This window comes from Danio rerio, chromosome 10, assembly GCF_049306965.1.
Source record: "Danio rerio strain Tuebingen ecotype United States chromosome 10, GRCz12tu, whole genome shotgun sequence".
Taxonomy (NCBI): Eukaryota; Metazoa; Chordata; class Actinopteri; order Cypriniformes; family Danionidae; genus Danio; species Danio rerio.
This window is the reverse complement of record NC_133185.1, coordinates 37,927,317-37,946,936: the sequence shown is the minus strand read 5'-3', so window position 1 is coordinate 37,946,936 and position 19,620 is coordinate 37,927,317. Positions and strand designations below refer to the sequence as shown.

Sequence of the window (19,620 nt, the reverse complement as noted above, 5' to 3'; positions counted from 1 at the left end):
ACAACAACTTTTGTCTCGGTCTGCAAAGTAAGTCCCGCAACCAAACACACCTGAGAAGTGACATGGAAACAACACGAGTTCACGTTGTATATTTTATTGTTATTATCTACTTAATGAGACCGAAGTCTTTAGTGGGGTAGAAACTGCTTATTTAGCTCGCCTGGGTTTGAAGCGATCTAGCGATTTCTCAACAACGTTTATTGATCAAATCATTTCTTGGGTCCAAACAAACAGAAAGTGAGCACCCATACTAGTGAATGCTGCTCTCTCATTGACTGTAGGTGATCGGCCATGTTTCACATTTCACACGACATGATTTCTAATCGCCGACAGGTCCAGATCAAGTGTGCCGCAAGCCTGCGTTTGAGTGAAGGTCTCGGCCGTTAGATCGCCCCCTGGGGGCTGGCTGCAGTACAAGTCATAAAGCCCGCCTCCTCCGTGTTAATGAAGGAGACTTGTGCCCAAATAAAAAAATGTATTACACTTGCAATAAAATGTCCCGAAAGATGGTTCTGGTCGATTAAGGCACTGGTTATTGTGCTGAAATTGGTGCAGATCTTCATTTTTGTAAACAGTTTGTTTTTAGCAGTAATTTAATGCTGGGCGTGTCATCGTGATTGACAGCTGTGATTGACAGTTTCTCAAAGCAGCGCGTCTGAGCTTCGGCAGAAGACTGAAGTGTTATTATTCGCTTTCTGTGTTATTTTACCATGACAAAATGAGTTCAGCAGTAAACTACAGTTTCTGACCTACATGATCATGGTGGAACACTGTTTATTCGCTAAGGTCAGGACTTTTTTCGGGCTTTATTAGTTTGCTGATACACGTACGCCTAGCCACCCAGATAGCAAAATACACTCGGGCCAGTTCCAGCTAGATTCTCGCCTGCTGAAGACTTACCCCTCAGAGCTCAGACTGACTAACTCTGCTGGACCTACTCCGGATGCCTGTACTCACTGCTTTATTCCAGCCCGAGTCAATCGAGCCAGATGCGGCGGCCGAGCGAGCCAGCGTTGCCGCATGCGAGCCGGAATCAGCCCGCGACGCCGCGAGTAGGTTATGCGCTGCGGCCCGGAGCTGGCACGATTGAATATATAAACCCTCATATTTGTTACCGTTATTACATCCATTTGTGTTGATATGACAGCAAACGCATGCTGAGAAGTTCGGGAGCCGTGGTTGATTTTACATAAAGCGTTTGGTTGGAAGCTCGACTCCGCTCATTTTCGCGGCTCCTCCTCTGGCTCCATCAGACAGTCCTTCTGCGCATGTCAAGGCTCCAATTTCAGCAGTCTTTTGCTACAGTTTGTGCCCGTCAAGCAGGCGTTTCGCCCTCAAGGCGTTCAATGGGAAAAGGGGCTGTCGTGTCGTCCATATTTTTTACAGTCATTGGTCCAGATATTTAGCATGCCAAATATTTCTTATGGGTGTCAGCGACTCATCTGCGATTCTCTCTGATCGCGTCTTTAATAGTTCATACTGTGTGATTGTTACTCGCAGGAACGAGCACCAATTTGTCTGTGATTTCAGGCATTTGACGGCAATTTCTCAAAAACTGTCAGCGAGTCAAAATCGGGGCTAAAATCGTGCAGCCTGAACTTGGCATTACTCCCATTACACCCTGCTTACAAAAGACCTTCAGGATAAAGTTGTAGAAAGGCACAGATTAGGAGAAGGCTACAAAAATATTTCAAATGCTGGAAGTTATTTGGAATGTGATTTGATTTCAGGCTGCATGACAAACAATGTTATTATTTTTCCAATGTTAAAGGTGCAGTAGGTGATCTTTCACAATGCTAACAGCTGAGCATAAATCTCTGAATCACAGTCCCTCCCCTGCCGCCCAGAGCCACGCCTCCTGAAACAGCACGCACACCTTAAAGATGACAGCAAAAGAACGCTCTCTCATGTGTTAAAAGCGACTAGTGCTCGTCCGGCGGCGTGCAGGAATTACACTCATTACTAAGCCAAACTGACATGCGATTACATAGCGAATATTTAGAGTAGCATGATAAACCATATAGGGAGAAGCTGCGTCCCAAATGGCACACTATACACTATGCACTCATGCACTATGTACTTACGCACTTACACACTCAACAGGATAGTACATGTATGTAGTGTCGTCCCAAATGGCACACTGTTTTTTTACTAAGCAGAAATTCAAACCGTTTCCCTGATGACGTTTGACGGTTGCCAAATAAGTGAAATAAACGACCGAATTATCATATAATACCTGCCATGAGTATTGCCGCATTCACCATCGGGAGGTGCTATAATCACTCTCGTAGGAGAATTTTGCTTTCACCATCCAAAATAAATAAAGTTATCCAACATGTGCGTCCGATAGCTCCGCCCCTTCCGCTACGTAAGCAAACCTGCGGTCGTTGAGTGCATGAAGTGTCCATCATTCCACACTTCATTTTACCAGCTGAATGAGTGCATCATCCGGGTAATTAAAGTACACTTATTATTTGTAGAGTTTTCAGTGTGAACGCACTACTTACACTATTTATACAACAAAATGGCGTAGAATAGTGCATAAGTATGCAATTTAGGAGGCAGCTAGAGACAAGGCAGAATAGTGGAATTTACTGATGTTTTGTTGTTAAACTAATTATAAATCTACATTATCGATGCTGTAAAAGGTCCCTTATGAAACTGAAAATAGTCTTATCAATCTTTCACCGAAAGATTTTAGTGGCTGAACAACACTTCTGTAAAGATATAACTCATTTGTAACAACAACATCTAACGTTACATCAGCTTTGCGTGAAGCTAAAATAGTTTTAAAACAAAACATTACCTGTCTAAGAGGAATCCTTGGTGTCATCCTTTCTCCAGCGTGAGAGTTAACTCCAATATTGATTGAGGTTTTTAAAAAGTTTTGTTTCAGCATGTTTTTGCTAATCGCATACGTGCTCTCTAACTCTCCCATGAACGCGCAGCACGTCTATGCACAAACAGGGGTCGGCGGAGCTGCGTACAAACGGCTGTGCAGTTGTTTAAAATTTGCATTTGCTGACAGACAGTTTGAGCTGCTTATCGGAAGTATGAAAGATGTCGGCCCGACTCTGTTTAATTGGATGAACATGTTTTAGTTTTATGCCTTACCCAAAATATGAAAATACATATAAGTACATTTAGGTCATTTACTTTAATCATTACTAGTGAAATGTGAAGAGACTTTCAACCAGCACAACAACAAATGTTTCTGAAGACCATCACCTACTGCACCTTTAATCTTTATTCCATTATTTTTCTTTTTTTATTTAGTTTTTTAGTCATGTTACTATTTAAACAATTGTTTTATTTCAATCATTTGCCTTCTGCTACTTTTTCGTTTTTCATCAATGTTTTTACTTTATTCTCTTTTATTTTAATAGTTTTAGTTTATGACGACACTGAATAACTTGTAAATAATGCTATTTCTTTTCTATATGTTTAGATCACTATTAGATGTGCAAATCATAAGGTAAAACAGAATTAAATAAATATGAACAAAATTCAATTGGAAGCAGAGTAAAACTGTAGTCAATTTTTATTTTAGTTAATTCACTTTTTTTTCTTTTGCTTAATATTTGCTTATTTTTTATTTCAGTTTTATTTCAGAATTTATTAAAATATGTCTACTTAATTATTCTAAATAGTCAATTAACAAAAAGGTTTAATTAGTTAGTTAATATATTTATTCACATGAACTAATAATTAACAATGCTTATTTTTTAATGAATTATTCAATTCCAAATTCATGCTTGTTTGCATTAATTAATTATTGCAAATAAGTTACCATGATCTTACAATGAACAACTGTATTTCCTAAATTTCTAATGTTAAACGAAGATGTAAAAATACTGTAATAAATATATTGTTCATAGTTTGTTCATATTAGTAAATCCATTACCTAACTAATATGACCATGTTGTAAAGTGTTAACCTGCAAGTCTCCCAGCACCAACCCTAATAGTGATATTGCATTCTGTTTCATCCTTAAGATCTGTATTTACTTTATATCACTCTAGTCTAAACTGCAAAGCCCATTCATTAGCTTACCCAAACTCTGCCACTCTCTCTGCTCACCAGAAGCTCCCTCGGCTGGGCAGCACTGCGCCGGTGGCTCCTGCGTCGTCTCTGGATTACTGGAAGGACTGGCCGAGCTCAGAATCGCCGTACTCTCAGAGCTCAGAGCTCAGCCTGCAGATGCCCAGTGGCAGTGAGACCCCTCAGAGCAGCCCACTGCCTTCCTCCTCGCCCTTACTGTCCCTGCCCAAAGTGGCCAAACCTGTGGTGCCGCCGCTTACGCCAGAGCAATACGAGTACTACATGTACCAGGAGGTGGACACTGTCGACCTCACACAGCAGGTCAAAGAAAAACTCGCCAAGAACGGCATCTGCCAGCGCATCTTCGGGGAGAAGGTCAGTGCTTTTCATATCAGATATACTTCCATCAAAATGACATTACAGTATCAACAAATGTTCTGCTCTGGCATGTAGACGTGTAAAAATGTGGTTGTTTCACTACTGAACGAATCAGAATTTTTAAACAAATATTTTAAACGAATGATTCATTGACCCACTCATAAAGACAGGATTTTCATTGCTGCATGAATCGGCATATTTAGGAAAATCTTTGGAATAAATTATTCAGTGACCCATTTTTGATAGATTCATTACTGGATGAATCAGCATTTTTAAACAAATCTTTTGAGCAAATGATTCAGGGATTTATTTTGATAGATTCATTACCAGGTTAATCAACATTTGGTCACACTTTACAATAAGGTTCATTAGTTAATGTTAATTACTGCATTTACTAACGGGAACAAACAATGAACAATACATTTACTACTGTATTTGTTCATGTTAGTTAACGTTAGTTAATGAAAATACAGTAGTTCATTGTTAGTTCATGTTAACTCACGGTGCATAAACTAATGTTAACAAGCATGGACTTGGATGTTAATAATGCATTAGTAAATGTTCAATTATGATTAATAAATGCTGTACAAGTGTTGTTCATGATCAATTCATGTTAGTAAATGCATTAACTAATAAACTTTATTGTAAAGTGTTACCCAACATTTTTTATCAAATCATTTGACAAAAGATTCAAAAACTCAAAAAGACTTGATTGTTTTACTACTGGATGAATCAGCATTTTTAAACAACTCTTTTCAATGAATCATTCAATTGCCCACTCAATGGCTTGATTGTTTTATTACTGGATGAATCAGCATTTTTAAACAAATCTTTTGAATAAATAATTCAGTAACCAACTTTTGATTGTTTTATTATCGGGTGAATCCACTTTTTTATCAAATCATTTGACAAATGATTCAGTTACCCACTCATAAAGACTTGATTGTTTCACTACCGGATGAATCACCATTTTTAAACAAATCTTTTGAATAAATGGTTCAGTGACCCACTTTTAATAGATTCATTACTGGATGAATTAGCATTTTTAAATAAATCTTTTAAACGAATAAATCAGTAACCAACTTTTGATTATTTCATTATCGGGTGAATCAACATTTTTTAACAAATCATTTGAACAAATGATTCAGATACTCATTCAAAAAGACTTGAAGGTTTCACTACTGGATAAATCAGCATTTTTCAACAAATCTTTTGAATAAATTAGATTCAGTTACCCACTTTTGATAGATTCATTACCAGGTGAATCATCATTTATTAATGAATCATTTGAACCGATGACTCAGTTACCCACTTTTGATAGATTCATTACTGGGTGAATCATCATCTTATATCAGTTCATTTGACAAATGATTTATTCACCCACTCAAAAAGACTTGATTGTTTCACCACTGGATGAATCAGCATTTTTATACAAATCTTTTGAATGAATGATTCAGTGACCCACTAATAAAGGCTTTCACAACTGTCTTATTTAATTAGATTGAATCGCACTAGAGTTCGTTTTCCCTTTTGGTGCGGTTCGTTTGGGTAGGTGTGAATGCAGCAATCGTACTCGAGTGCGCACCAAAAGCGGACCAAATAAGCATACCGAGACCTGCTTGAAAAGGTGGTCTCGGTACGCTTTCAAACGCACCCTGGAGCGGTTCGTTTGTGGTGAGAATATGATCCGTACTAAAACAGGTCCAACCGCAAAAAGTACTGCGCCTTTTAAACTAATCCAGCTGCCGTAGGCCGATGTGCTGTGCATTATGGGATATGGAGGAAAAATATTTGTTGACAGCGTTTTACCAACAGAGAGAGAGAGAGGAAAACATTACCTGATGGAACTTTATATTTTCGCAAGATGACCATGTCGCAGTTTAGCTAAGTTAATTTACGCCTCCTCCTGAAGTGACGAGCGATGCATTAGAACACTGTTTTCCAGCCGCGGCTGTGCTTCATTCTCGAAATGTATAGTAAGTCTAAAGCAGGAATGCAATCAGTCAGCGCAATCGTAAAAACGACATTTTGTGTCTGCCGGTTTTGTTTACTCGCGGGAGTTCGTTGGCATTTTCCCGCACGTGAGTTCTAACCAATCAATAAGCAGTTTAAGAACTATGTTCAACATCTGGCCAATGAGAGATGTGAATTTTGTCAGATGGCTGCATTTTGGTTCATTTCAAATGGTTCGGAGCAAAGCCAGCAGTGTGGTGTGAAAACGACCCAAAGACGGCAGAAAATGCAACAATGTATCATTTATTGCACTTGGTCCGGACCAAATGAAGCAAACTACAGATGTGAAAGCACCCAAAGACTTAATTGGTTCATTGCTGGATGAATTTGCATTTTTAAACTTCACATGTTTGTGTGAATCATACACTTCTATCCGTAGTTCTGCTAAAAATGTTTTGCGCATTTGCGTGTTTGTCATTTTCATTTTTATGCTGCATGCAAATGTATGAGTTCGTAATAGCAGCTGCATCTTTCTTCTGATTGCATCATGTAATATCTTGATATTTGTTTCAGGGCTGTTTTGGTCTCATTTTGTGTGTGTGTGCGTGTGCGTGTGTGTGTGCGTGTATTGCAGGTGCTGGGTCTCTCTCAGGGGAGTGTGAGCGACATGCTCTCTCGACCAAAGCACTGGAGCAAACTCACACAGAAGGGAAGGGAGCCGTTTATACGCATGCAGTTATGGCTGAACGGAGAGCTGGGACAGGCACTGATGCCAATGCCTGGACAGACACAAGGTAACGCCGTTTACAGTCATCCACTTTTTACAAAGCATCAACACAAACAATAGAGCCGCAGCATCTGGGTTCTTCCTGCACTAAAGAAAAAAATAGTTTGGAGCTTTATTGGTTTGGAGCTTTATTTATTACTTTAAATGAGTCCAAAATGAACACAAAGAGGTTTATTTTATGAATTTAAAATTATAAAATAGGACGCCTTTATTTTTATTCATTCAGTTTCCTTCAGCTTAGTCTCTATTTCAGTGGCATGAACCGCCAACTATTTTGGCATATTTTTAAAAGCTAGGTTGCTGCCGGAAGTGGTGTTAGTGAAACCATTAGGGGATGCTCAACCTGCGGTCTTTGTAGGTCCTAACACCCCTGTATATTGATTGGGACTCTATTCTGCTCAGTGAGCGTCATCTAACGATGAGATGTTAAACCAAGGTCCTGACTCTCTGAGGTGGTTAAAAATCCCAGGATGTCCTTCAAAAAGGAGTTTAACCCCGGCATCCTGGCCAAACTTGGCCACTGGCCTCTGTCCATCATGGCCTCCTAACCCTCCCCATATCATAATTAGCTTCATCACTCTTTCTCCTCTCCACCAATAAGCTGGTGTGTGATTTACAGTCTGACGCCATCACGTCATCCAGGTGGAAGCTGCATACTTTAAACATTGTCATATTTAAATATTCTAAAAGTAAAGTAGCCTTTGACAGGATAGTGTTGTGATTTACAGTGAGTAAAATAGTTCAAACTGATTTTGTAATTAAATTTAACTTCAGAAAAGCATCAGCTCAAATCATTTCATGCTCTGCTTGAACCAAAACCCCCGGAAGGGCTTGCTGTGTGACATCAGCGTAGGTTTATCTGAACAATGAAAAGTGCGTAGTGACTCAAGACGGATGTGAAAGCATCACGTTCTGTTGTGGCTTTGGTTTCTTGGTTTCACTCTTCGTGTTTTGAGTTGGCGTCAAAGCCACCATTCATTCAGCTATTCTTATCGTTTGGCATGGGCGTTCGAGACTGCAAAACTCTCCCTCATATCTCGTTTTCACCAATCACATCCGCTTCTGCTCACCAAAATGACATTACACTCAAATATCTAATTTCATTCCTAAGGCAAGACATTAAAGATGAAAAAGAGTCAAAAACTAAAAACAAAGTAAATATATTTCCATTATCCCCCCAGTTGATTAAAAATTTTAATTTCACATTACAAATTGCAAACATTTTACTGTAGGCAAGTGTTAATGTAAGTATAATGTTAAAATATGCAAATGAGGTGTTGTTTGATTAAATATGCACTAATTTAAATATATTTCTTGCACAAAAATCAGAACATTGGATGAAGTCAAACAGAAATGTCAAAAAAAAAATTCTTGAATTATAATGTGATTCAAATACACAAAAAAATTTGACTCCTCTGTAATTAATAATTAAAATAAGTAATACTTACATATGATATATAAATAAATATGTGTGGTTATGTTTATTATTATTATTATTATTATTAATATTATCTTAATTAATATTATTAGTATTGTTATTATTATTATTATTATATTTATTGATATTATTATTAATAATAATAATAATAATAATAATAATAATTTAATATTTTATTATTAGTAGTAGTATTATTATTATATATTATTATCATTTATTATTGTTATTATTATTATTAGTATCTTTATTATTATTATTAGTTTTATTAGTATATTTATTTATTTATAATAATAATAATAATAATAATAATATTATTATTATTAATGATATTAATAATAATAATAATTTATTTATTGTTTTTATTATTACTTATTGCTATTATTATAATATTATTCTTATATATTATTATCATTTATTATTATTATTTATTTATTGTTATAATTATTCATTATTAATTTATGTTTAATGTTATTATTGTTATTTAATTATTATTATTTTTATAATTTTTCTATTTATTTTTTCTTTATTTATTTTTCACACAGTGGAACCAAAGGATTTTACAGGGGGAATTTGACTATTTTTTTTATCACTTAATAATTCCAGTAGAAAAAAAATAAATTACAATTTTATGAAAAATAAAATGTTGTCTACATATTGTGTATGAAATTATCCCTCTGTTAAAACCTTCAGAGTAAACATACAAATAAAACTTTATTATGGTTATTGTTTTATGTATTTATTTATAATTATTATTGCTTATTATTATTCTTATTATTATTTATTTATTATTTTTGTTATTATTTATTTATTTATTTATTTTTATTTTTCACACAGTCGGGCCAAATTTCTTTTATCACTTCATAATACCAGAAGAAGAAAAAAAAAATCACAATTTTATGTAAAATAAAATGTTATACATATTATGTATGAAAATATCCCTCTGTTAAAACCTGTATGTAAGTGCTGCTGAAATTGAGATTTATGGTTCAGTGCAGGAGAAAAAAACTCATTTTTAAGATTGTAATTATTATTAGCCTTAAAAATATGCACTGTAATTAAAATCAGACGTTCACAAGAAACACATATTAGGTGTATTTTGGTTATTACTTCCCATTAGACAAAAAAAAAGCTGTTAAACATTAAACCTGTGATTTTGGCTATAACTTATAATATCTGTCTGATTAAAGCAGGCCACTGTGAGATGCAGAAAAACAACATATCTTGAAACTGCGAACGGCTGCATTCCTTTGACTGATACTAGTTTTAGCCTGGCTTGAATAAACAACCGGGGGCAAAGCAAATCTCAGTGTAATTCTTCAGTAGTTCAGCCAGCTGTACCTCGCGTGGCCTTACGGTGGGAGAATTTAAATTACTCATGACTAAATGGATGCAGGATCATACTGTTGACCCAGTTTTACTGTGGAATCATTATGCTAGAATAACGGCATTCTGTTGATCGATCTTAGATGTTTATTAAAGCGCTACATAATTGCTTGCTCTCATACTTGGCAATAGGGTTTTGAACAAGCCCCAAAACCAAAAGGTCACCCTTTGGTGTGTTATTTATTATAGCGTAAGTTCAGAATCACACTTCTTTTCTTATAAAACCGTGATTCTTAATAGATGACTAAACCAAATAACATTATGGTAGTAACAAATTATTCAAGGTACTGACAGTTGATTCATAAAGACACCAGTGATGAATTCACTTGTTTCATTACAGGATGAATCAGAATTTTTAAATGAATCTTTTGAACAAGTGATTCAGTGACTGCCTCCTAAAGACTTGTTTCATTGTTGACTGTGAATCTGACTGATTCAATACAAACTTCAGTTGCTTTGTAACTCGATGAATCAGCATTTTTGAATGAATCTCTTGGACAGTTAATTTAATGACTCACTTTTAAAGACTTGTTTTATTGTTGAGTGTGAATCTGACTGATTCAATAAAAACTTTAGGTGTTTTGTAACTGAATGAATCAGTATTTTTGAATGAATCTCTTGAAGTAGTGATTCAATGACTCCCTTAATAAGACTTGTTTTGTTACTGGATGAATCAGCTTTTTTGAACAAATAACCTAAACGAATAATTAAGTCACTTATCACAGATTTGTTTCCCTACTGGATAAATCAGTTTTATTTAATAAATCTCTTGGACTAGTAATTCAATGACTCCCTCATGGAGACTTGAGGTTTCTTTACTAGATGAATTAGCTTTTTTGAACAAATCATTTAAATCAATAAATAAATCACTCAATCAAAAAAGCTTGTTTCATTATAGGATGAATCAGCTTCATTAAATGAATCTCTTTAACAGTTGATTCAATCACTCACTCATAGACTTGTTTCATTGTTGAGTGTGAATCTGACTGATTCAATAGCTTTAGTTGCTTTATTACTGAATGAATCAGCATTTTTAATGAATCTCTTGAAAAGTGATTCAGTGACTCCCTCCCAAAGAGTTTCTTTTATACTGGATTGTGAATCTGGCTGATTCAATAAAAACTGCAGTTGATTTGTAATTTTAATGAATCTCTTGAACAGTTGATTCAATGGCTCTCTTGTGAAGATTTGTTTCATTACTGGATAAATCAGCTTTTTTCAACAAATAACTTAAATGAATGATTGAATAACACATTCAGGTGATTCATAAAGACGCCTGTGATGAATTCATTTGTTTCACTACTGGAAAAATCAGCTTTATTGAACGTAATTCTTGAACAATTGATTCAAATACTCCCTCCTAAAGACTTGTTTCGTTGTTGACCTTGAATCTGACTGATTCAATATGAGCTTCAGTCGCTTTGAAGCTGAAGGAATCAGCATTTTTAAATGAATCGCTTCAACAAGTGATTCAATAACTCCCTCGGGCAGAGTTGTTTCATTACTTGATTAATCAGCTTTATTAATCAAATCTTCTGAATAATTGATTCAATGACTCACTTATAGACTCGTTTCATTGTTGACTGTGAATCTGACTGATTCAACACAAAGTTCAATTGCTTTGTAACGGAATGAATCAGCATTTTTGAATGAATGACTTGAATAAGTGATTCAATGACTCCCTTGTGAAGACTTGTTATTTTACTGGATGAATCAGCTTTTTTGAACAAATACATTGAACTAATGACTAAATCATTAGCTCACAAAGGTTTGTTTCACTACTGGATAACTCAACTTTATTAAACAAATCTTTTGGAATAATTGATTCAGTGACTCGTTACATTGTTGACTGTGAATCTGACTGATTCAACACCAAGTTCAATTGCTTTGTAACGGAATGAATCAGCATTTTTGAATGAATGTCTTGAACAAGTGATTCAATGGCTCCCTTGTAAAAACTTGGTTACTGGATGAATCAGCTTTTTTGAACAAATAACTTGAACTAATGACTACATCAAAGATTTGTTTCACTACTGAGTAAATTATCTTCATTAAATAAATCTATCGAACCGAATCATTGACTGACTCCCTTATGAGGACTTGACTGGATGGCTCCGCTTTTTGAACATATCTTTTAAATGAATTATAACATCACTCAGTCATGAAGGCTTGTTTCTTTAATGTTACTGTCTAAATGAACTTTATTAAACGAATCTCGTTAACAAATGATTCAATGACCCCTTTGTAACATTTATTAATGACCAATACATTAAATGATTCAATCATCTATACATTTTTTAAACATTTACTTATTGCCTCCTATTGACACAATGTACTTTATACTTTAAACAGGGCGATTTAATACAATTTGATCACTTCTGTAGGCATCAGTAATTATATCTGAACAATAAACCATTATCATAACATTTATGTGATAATTTGACATTTTCTCACACAAAAACTGGAATTATCTATTTGAAAAGAGTAAAAGTTGAAGCTTTTTGATCACTAAACATGTCTCCCCAGATAATTGTTTTAATATTTTATTAATATTTTACTATATACCCATGCAGATTTACCTCAAACTGTGACTTCCTAATGCATGTAAAAAATTCACTTTTTATTTTGCAGTTCAAGGCCCTTTTTAAACCCAGTTATGCTGTTTATTAGCCGTCATCAATTTCTATATTTCCATTGACCTGGATTTGAGAGAGAGGCACCAGGGAGGAGGGGTGGGTTGGTTTAAATCGGTGCGGTGTGCATGGAAATGGGGGTTTGTCTCACAGGGGCATCCAGAAAAGGCCCCCTGGGCTCTTTCAAGGGCCTCCTTGAGCTGTTGTAATCAATTAGCCCATCAGCGCTGGGATATATGATAATTAGGCGCCTCTCCTCCTCTGTGACTGGCTGCATGCTCCAGTGGCTGATTAATATGCAAATAATCAGCCGATGGAATGATAAATGGGAGTCAAGCTGTGCGAGTGAGTGCGAGGCCGATTATGATGAATAGCACTTGCTCGCTGTCCTACTTAAAGAAGCCTTTCTCTCTCGTTTTTTTTAACACAAATTAAGCAGAGTAATATATACATTATAGCGATGAGTTCAGCTAGAGGTGGAGGGAAAAAAGGAATAGGAGATGATCAACTTTGGAGGTAAAGCTTAAACTGAAATGTAAATGTCAGACCTTTTTCCCCCCACGTTTAATCTAAAGAGAAATCAAGATCTTTGATGGCTTTAAGAGAGAGATGGATGAAGTTATTGAAAGCTTGGAAATGTCACATTGTAGTTTAATGTTTTGTAGAATTTTTTTATGCTACTGTAATGTTTGATATTGCTCTTCAAAAGATAAGTGTTCTTAAGGTTAATGTTAATGTTTGAAATGCGTCCATGTTAAATAAAAGTAATTTACTTATTTTAAAGAAAAACTGATTATATTGCATCATATTATATTACATTATATTTATAGAATATAATTCATCTTTAATATAAATGTATATAATTTGTAAGAATTTGTTTATTAATTATCTTTTTATTAGTTAAATTTTTTAAAATAAACTTATTATATTATATTATATTATATTATATTATATTATATTATATTATATTATTAAATATTATATTATATTTGCAGTTATTTTTAGGTAAAATATTGGAGATTAATAAGAAAAACTGATTATATTACATTATATTTATATAATATAATAGATTTGTGATAAACATATACTGAATATAATTTGTTCTGTAATTTCTTCATTTATTTAAAATTAAAAACCGACCCTGATTATATTTTATTTTATTATTAAATATTATAGTATTAAATATTATATTATACTATATTATATTTTTATATTATATATAATATTAAATGTTTTATTATATTTGCTGTCACTTTTGTGTAAAATATTAGAAACTTTATTAGTTTAGTTTAAACTTTATTGTCTGTTCTGCCAGGCACTGAAAGGAAATGTGTCTTTAACACTGGATTTAAGACAACAACTGCATACATACATACATACATACATACATACATACAACCATACAACAATGGCACATCATCAAGACAACAACATAAGTTAAAAACTTATAAACCAAATTAGCCCCATGCGTATTACCGCAAATAATTTTTGACAACCACGCCATTCACTTCAAACAGTGATCTGATTTAAGACAACAACTGCCATTGGATAAATGACATTTTACAAGTAATTCTTCGGGCTTTAGGAATTCTAAACCTGCATCCTGATGCTAACATTTCTAAAGCTGAGTGAATGTGTATTATCTGCGGTGAATGTTATTTGTGGCCAGTTCTCTTTTTTGCCTGATTGATAATTTGCGATAATTTTTTCTTCTGTTGAGCTGTTGTGTTACCAAACTATGAAACAATATTATATGTGAGAACACTCTGTATTAATAATCTAAATGCCATGTTTAAGTCTGTGAACTAACATTAAAACTTCTTAACTTGCAGAGGAGACTTAAGCGCTGACTTGCCTTTTTCTAAACAGCCTCTACATTACTATCAAAATTCAGTTCAATGTCAATAATTGCGCCTAAATACTTTGAGACCTGCTCTACCAATTTTCCATTTGTGATGACTGGTTTATAAAATCTAGTATCTACTGCTCTTATTTAACTTCTCATAGCTCTTTTGTTTTTCCAGTATTAAAATGTAATGAACTTTTGCCAAACCAATCTGTAATACTGTTAATATATTTAAAATATAAGGAGCTATTCGCTATTCATAAATTATAATCATTATTGCTCTGCAGTTCATTAATATATATCGAAAATAAAATAGGGCATACATTATTTGCTACAAACTTAATCATGTAAATGTGTTTTATAACTTTTTATTTATTTATTTTATTTTTTCACAGCCATTGTAACGTTGGCATGTGTGTACTGTACATGTTTACGGTGTAGTGCCAGTGTGGCTGGTTGGGGTGAAAGTGTGTTTAAATGAACTGGCCAGGCTTGACCGATTTGCCAGATAATCTGAACAGCAGGCACCATAATGGCCTGAGCTTTAGAGGACTGTAATGGGTTTCTTTCTTCCAGCTGCCCTGTTCTGTGCCTCACAGCTTTCAGCACACAGCACTTAGCACTGAGCTAATGCACCTCAACGAAAGAAGAAAAAAAAAAAACAGAAAAAAAAAAGAATGGTGACAGGGCACAAGAACTAGTCCCAATATGAATTTAACACAGGGTGCTTTTGATTAGTCTGACGGCATTTTTTTTCGAGCAATTGATGCAAACTGATTTGAAAGGAGGATGAAAATCACCCATAAATAAAATGTGATCCTTCATTCTAAACTCAAATATTACTTTTTAATTATTAAGCTGTGAACATTTTTAGTTTAAAAAAGTAATTGTTTCTCCTGTCATGCCTTAATTTTTCATAATGAGCCATACTCTTATGATCCAGGCCACTCCTTTCGCTCCCCACTTTATCCATCTAATTTTCCCCTTTTTAATTTAATTAAATTTATTATTATGAATTAATTAATTATTAATTGTATAATATTTGTTTTTTATTTAATTTAATTTACATTTATTTAAATTTATTTTTGTTTAATTTTTTAATGTCCTAAGGGTGTTTTTTTTTTTTTTTTACATGCATTTACAATTTTGGTAGCTGGATGAACTAACATGTAAAAAAAACTATTTAAACTGTATCATACTCTATGCAGTGTTGTATTCCTTAATAAAAATAAGCTTAAAAAAATAAAGTTAAAAAATCTGAACATTTCTAATACTCTAAAAATAAATTGTTTAACGTAGGACCAGAGTTAGTTCAGATTAGAGGTGAGAATCGAACTCTGGTCACCGTATGCACTGGAGTGCATGTGTTGATACACTTTTCACTACACCAGGCATGTCTAAACTCGGTCCTGATGGGCCGGTGTCCTGCAAAGCTTAGTTCCAACCCCAATCAGACTCACCTGGGCTAGCTAATCAAGCTTCTACTAGGCTTTCTAGAAACATCTTTGCAGGTGTGTTAAGGCAAGTTGGAGCTAAAATCTGCAGGACATTGACCCTCCAGGACCGAGTTTGGACACCCCTGCACCACACCATTGGCACCGACTAAACTGATTAAGTTAGAATAACTTTCACAAGCCAGTTTTAAATACACCCACAAAAACATAAGTTTTAACAAAATGAACGGTGCTTTATGGTTTTCTGGGCATTCTAACACTATTCAAACACAGAAATTAAACAATCAAAAGTAAAATATTATGTTCAAATTATTTTTAAAAAGTCTATTATATTTTAAAAGTCTATTATATTTTTAAAAGTCTAAATAATTATGTCTAATAAATAATCTAATCCTGCGATGTGGATGTGACTATTGCAGATACAAACATTGCAATATCGATGCTCAAAAAATATATTGTTCAGCCCTAGTGCTAACCCTACAAAATAATATCTGTAAATCCCAACATAGCACAACATTACTGGCTAAATTGTGTTAATATTGTGCAAAAGCACACGATAACGCTTAATTTGAGCATTTATTTTGTTGCGTAATCTGACACAGAACAAACTGTGAACTGGAAATTAGCTTCTTACTCAGATTAAAGAGATAGTTCACCCTGAAATAAAAAAATTACCTCAAAATTTCTCCCCTCATGTGATTTTTAAACCATTATTAATTTCTTCTGTTGAACACAAAAGAAGATATGTTGAAGAATTCTGTTAGCTGGCAATCATCAACATCCATAGTTTGGAAAAAAATAAGTCAATGGGTGCCAGCTAACAGCATTTTTCTAAATATCTTCTTTTGTGATCAACAGAAGAAAGAAACGTGAAGGTTTTGAATGAGTGAAGGGTGAGTAAATGATGACAGACTTCTCTGTCATCTGTTTTGCGTGAACTATCCCTTTAAATATGCCACAGTGCAATAAAACAAATTGAGTTGGCTCAACTTGTTTTTATTAAGTACTATTAAGCCATTTGTTAAATAGATTTTTATATGTGAATGATTACTTTCAGATAAGCCATGTTACATTTAAAAGGGCAGCAACACACCTAAAGGTTTTGAAAAAAACAGTAACATACACGCTAAAAGACTAGCCGTAGATGTGGTTCCTGTTCGCTATCTGTTGTCCTCTAGCAAGTGTCCTGTATATTGCCTGTCCTTACTGACCCTCATTAGGACGACACACTCAACCAGGCTAAAACGAGCTCTCCTCCAGGGTGTGTGAGTGAGTGTGTATGCATAGGTGTGTGTGTGTGTGTTGAAGAGCGCTCCACGACCCCTCATCAGTCTCTGCAGATCCTCTCCTCTGAATGTCAACCCGTCCTTGCGATTGGCCAATCAGAGCTTAGTTAAGATTAGACCACGTTTGAGGTGAGAACGTTTCGATCGGATGTTTTCAGGCCTGTTTGTAGGCTCAGTCCTATCATGCATCAAAATTAGAGCCGGACAGATGTACTATAGGCTTTCTTATTTGCGCAGCTTATTTTGGTTCTCCAATCCAGATGTATACTACTATCAGGGTTGTATGCTAATTATTAAAGCAATTCTTTGATGATAAAAATAAAAGATACGTTTCTTTTTTTATTAAATGTAACAAAAAATAATAAGAAGTTTTAATAGTTATTTATTATTAATATTATTGAATAGTTAATAAATGCAAGGTTAATAAATAATTAAATGTTGTTAATAATTAATAATTAAAAATTAATAATTATGTATTATATAATTTAATATGTAATTAATTATAAATAATATAATAAATCATATAAATATATGCATAATATAATTAATATATAAACAATAATAATTAAATATTGTTTAAATTATGATTTATTATATGATTTAATAATATTTTATATAAATGTAGATAAAATTAATTCACATAAATATATTTAATTACAAATAAAAATATACTCGTTCAATTAATAAGAATAATATTTAAATCAATTCAAAATTGACATTTGACATTGACATGTCAAATGTTAGCTTGATGTTCAAATATAAGCAAGTAATTTCATATATGTGAATGTCAAAATTAAGCATGCATTTGTCTGCCACAAAATGATTATAATAAACTAATTTAGAGTAGCAGAATTGCAAAATTACACACAATTCTACAAAACTATTCTACTGTTGTGAATGAAATTTGTATTCGATGACAGAGATAAGCATTTGAGCACTATTTAAATGTAAACTTTTAGAACAAAAGTAAAATGTATTGACCTCAAACTTTTCACTTTTGCTACTGTAAGAGTTTTGAATGTTTGTTAAAGTCCTCTCTTATGTTTACTGCTTTTATTTGCTCAAAAATACTGTAAAAGTTACAGTTAAATCTTTTAAAATACTTGTACTACATTTCATTATTCTAATTCTATTTGAATCCTTCAGAAAGCCTCATTAAAAGATGATTGCAGCTTGAAACAAACCTTTTGGTTATGATAAATGATCAAAAAATCTTGCTTGTATAAATTTAGGAGAGCAGAATTGCAAAATTCTGCATTATATTATGAAAATATATTGTGTTAAATATGTATTCTATCACAGAGATAACGTTTGAGGACTATTTAAATGTGAACTTTTAGAACAAAATAGAACAAAATTACAACCTATTGACCTCAAACTTTTAACTTTTGGTATTTTAAAGTTTTGAAAATATTATTAAAGTACTTTCTTATGCTCACTGCATTTATTTATTTGAAAATACAGTAAAAGATACAGTAAAATTAAGAGAGGTATAACACAGAGATAATCATTTGAGGACTGTTTAAATGTGAACTTTTAGCACAAAATTACAACCTATTAACCTCAAACTTTTCCCTTTTGAAATTGTAAGATTTAAAAATCTTTGTTAAAGTACTCTCTTATGTTGTTCACTGCATATATTTATTAAGAAATACAGTAAAGATACAGTAGAACCTTTTAAAATGCTTTATTCTTCAATTTCTGTTTTTATCCTACAGAAAGCTTTAATAAAAGATTATTTGCGATTCAAAACAAACCTTTTTTATTATGATAAATGATCTGTATTTTTTTTAAATACAGTAAAAGATACAGTAAAATCTTTTAAAATGCTTTTACGATATTGTATTATTCGATTTCTGTTTGAATCATTCAGAAAATCGTTACAAACCAATTTAATTATGATAAATATCATGCCATCAGCTTATTTAGAGTTGCAGGATTGCTCAATTCTACACTATACTACAGAAATATAACACATTAGATTTGTAATCTATCACAGAGATGAGCATTTGAGGACTATTTAAAAACATAAACATTCAGAATATTTCAAACTTCTTGACCTCAAATTTTTCACTTTTGGCATTGCAGGATTTTCTAATATCTCTTAAAGTACTCTCTCATGCTCACTGCATTTATTCAAAAATCATTTATTCAGTAAAATCTTTTCAAATGCTTTTATGTTAGATTCAACTTAACTGTCATTACACATGTACAGGTACAAAATGTGTTACAAACCCCTGATGTTAGTCTAGGGTTGTGGGGTTTGACATTTATTAAATTAAAATATATTTATATAAACAGTGAATGAGTGGAAAGACAACCAAAGTAATGCCAAAATATGTGTTTTTATTTACAATCCCAAAGTGAACAACAACAACGAATTAATCAAAAATAAAGAAAAAGGCAAAAATATACTATTTA

General features: G+C 33.3%; 1 protein-coding gene across 11 annotated transcripts in view; it reads left to right on the top strand.

Annotated features, from left to right (window-relative positions):
• cux1a (cut-like homeobox 1a) overlaps positions 1-19,620 on the top strand; it is a 254,392-nt gene that overhangs the window by 209,296 nt on the left and 25,476 nt on the right. For all 11 annotated transcript variants that reach the window (XR_012386449.1, XM_021479404.3, XM_021479403.3 and 8 more), the window contains 2 exons: positions 4,084-4,416; positions 7,007-7,166. Coding sequence is in view for 10 of the 11 variants with exons in the window: in XM_021479404.3 (XP_021335079.2) it covers positions 4,084-4,416; positions 7,007-7,166 (493 nt within the window). In the remaining variant the exon portion in view is untranslated. The remainder of the gene's footprint in view (positions 1-4,083; positions 4,417-7,006; positions 7,167-19,620) is intronic.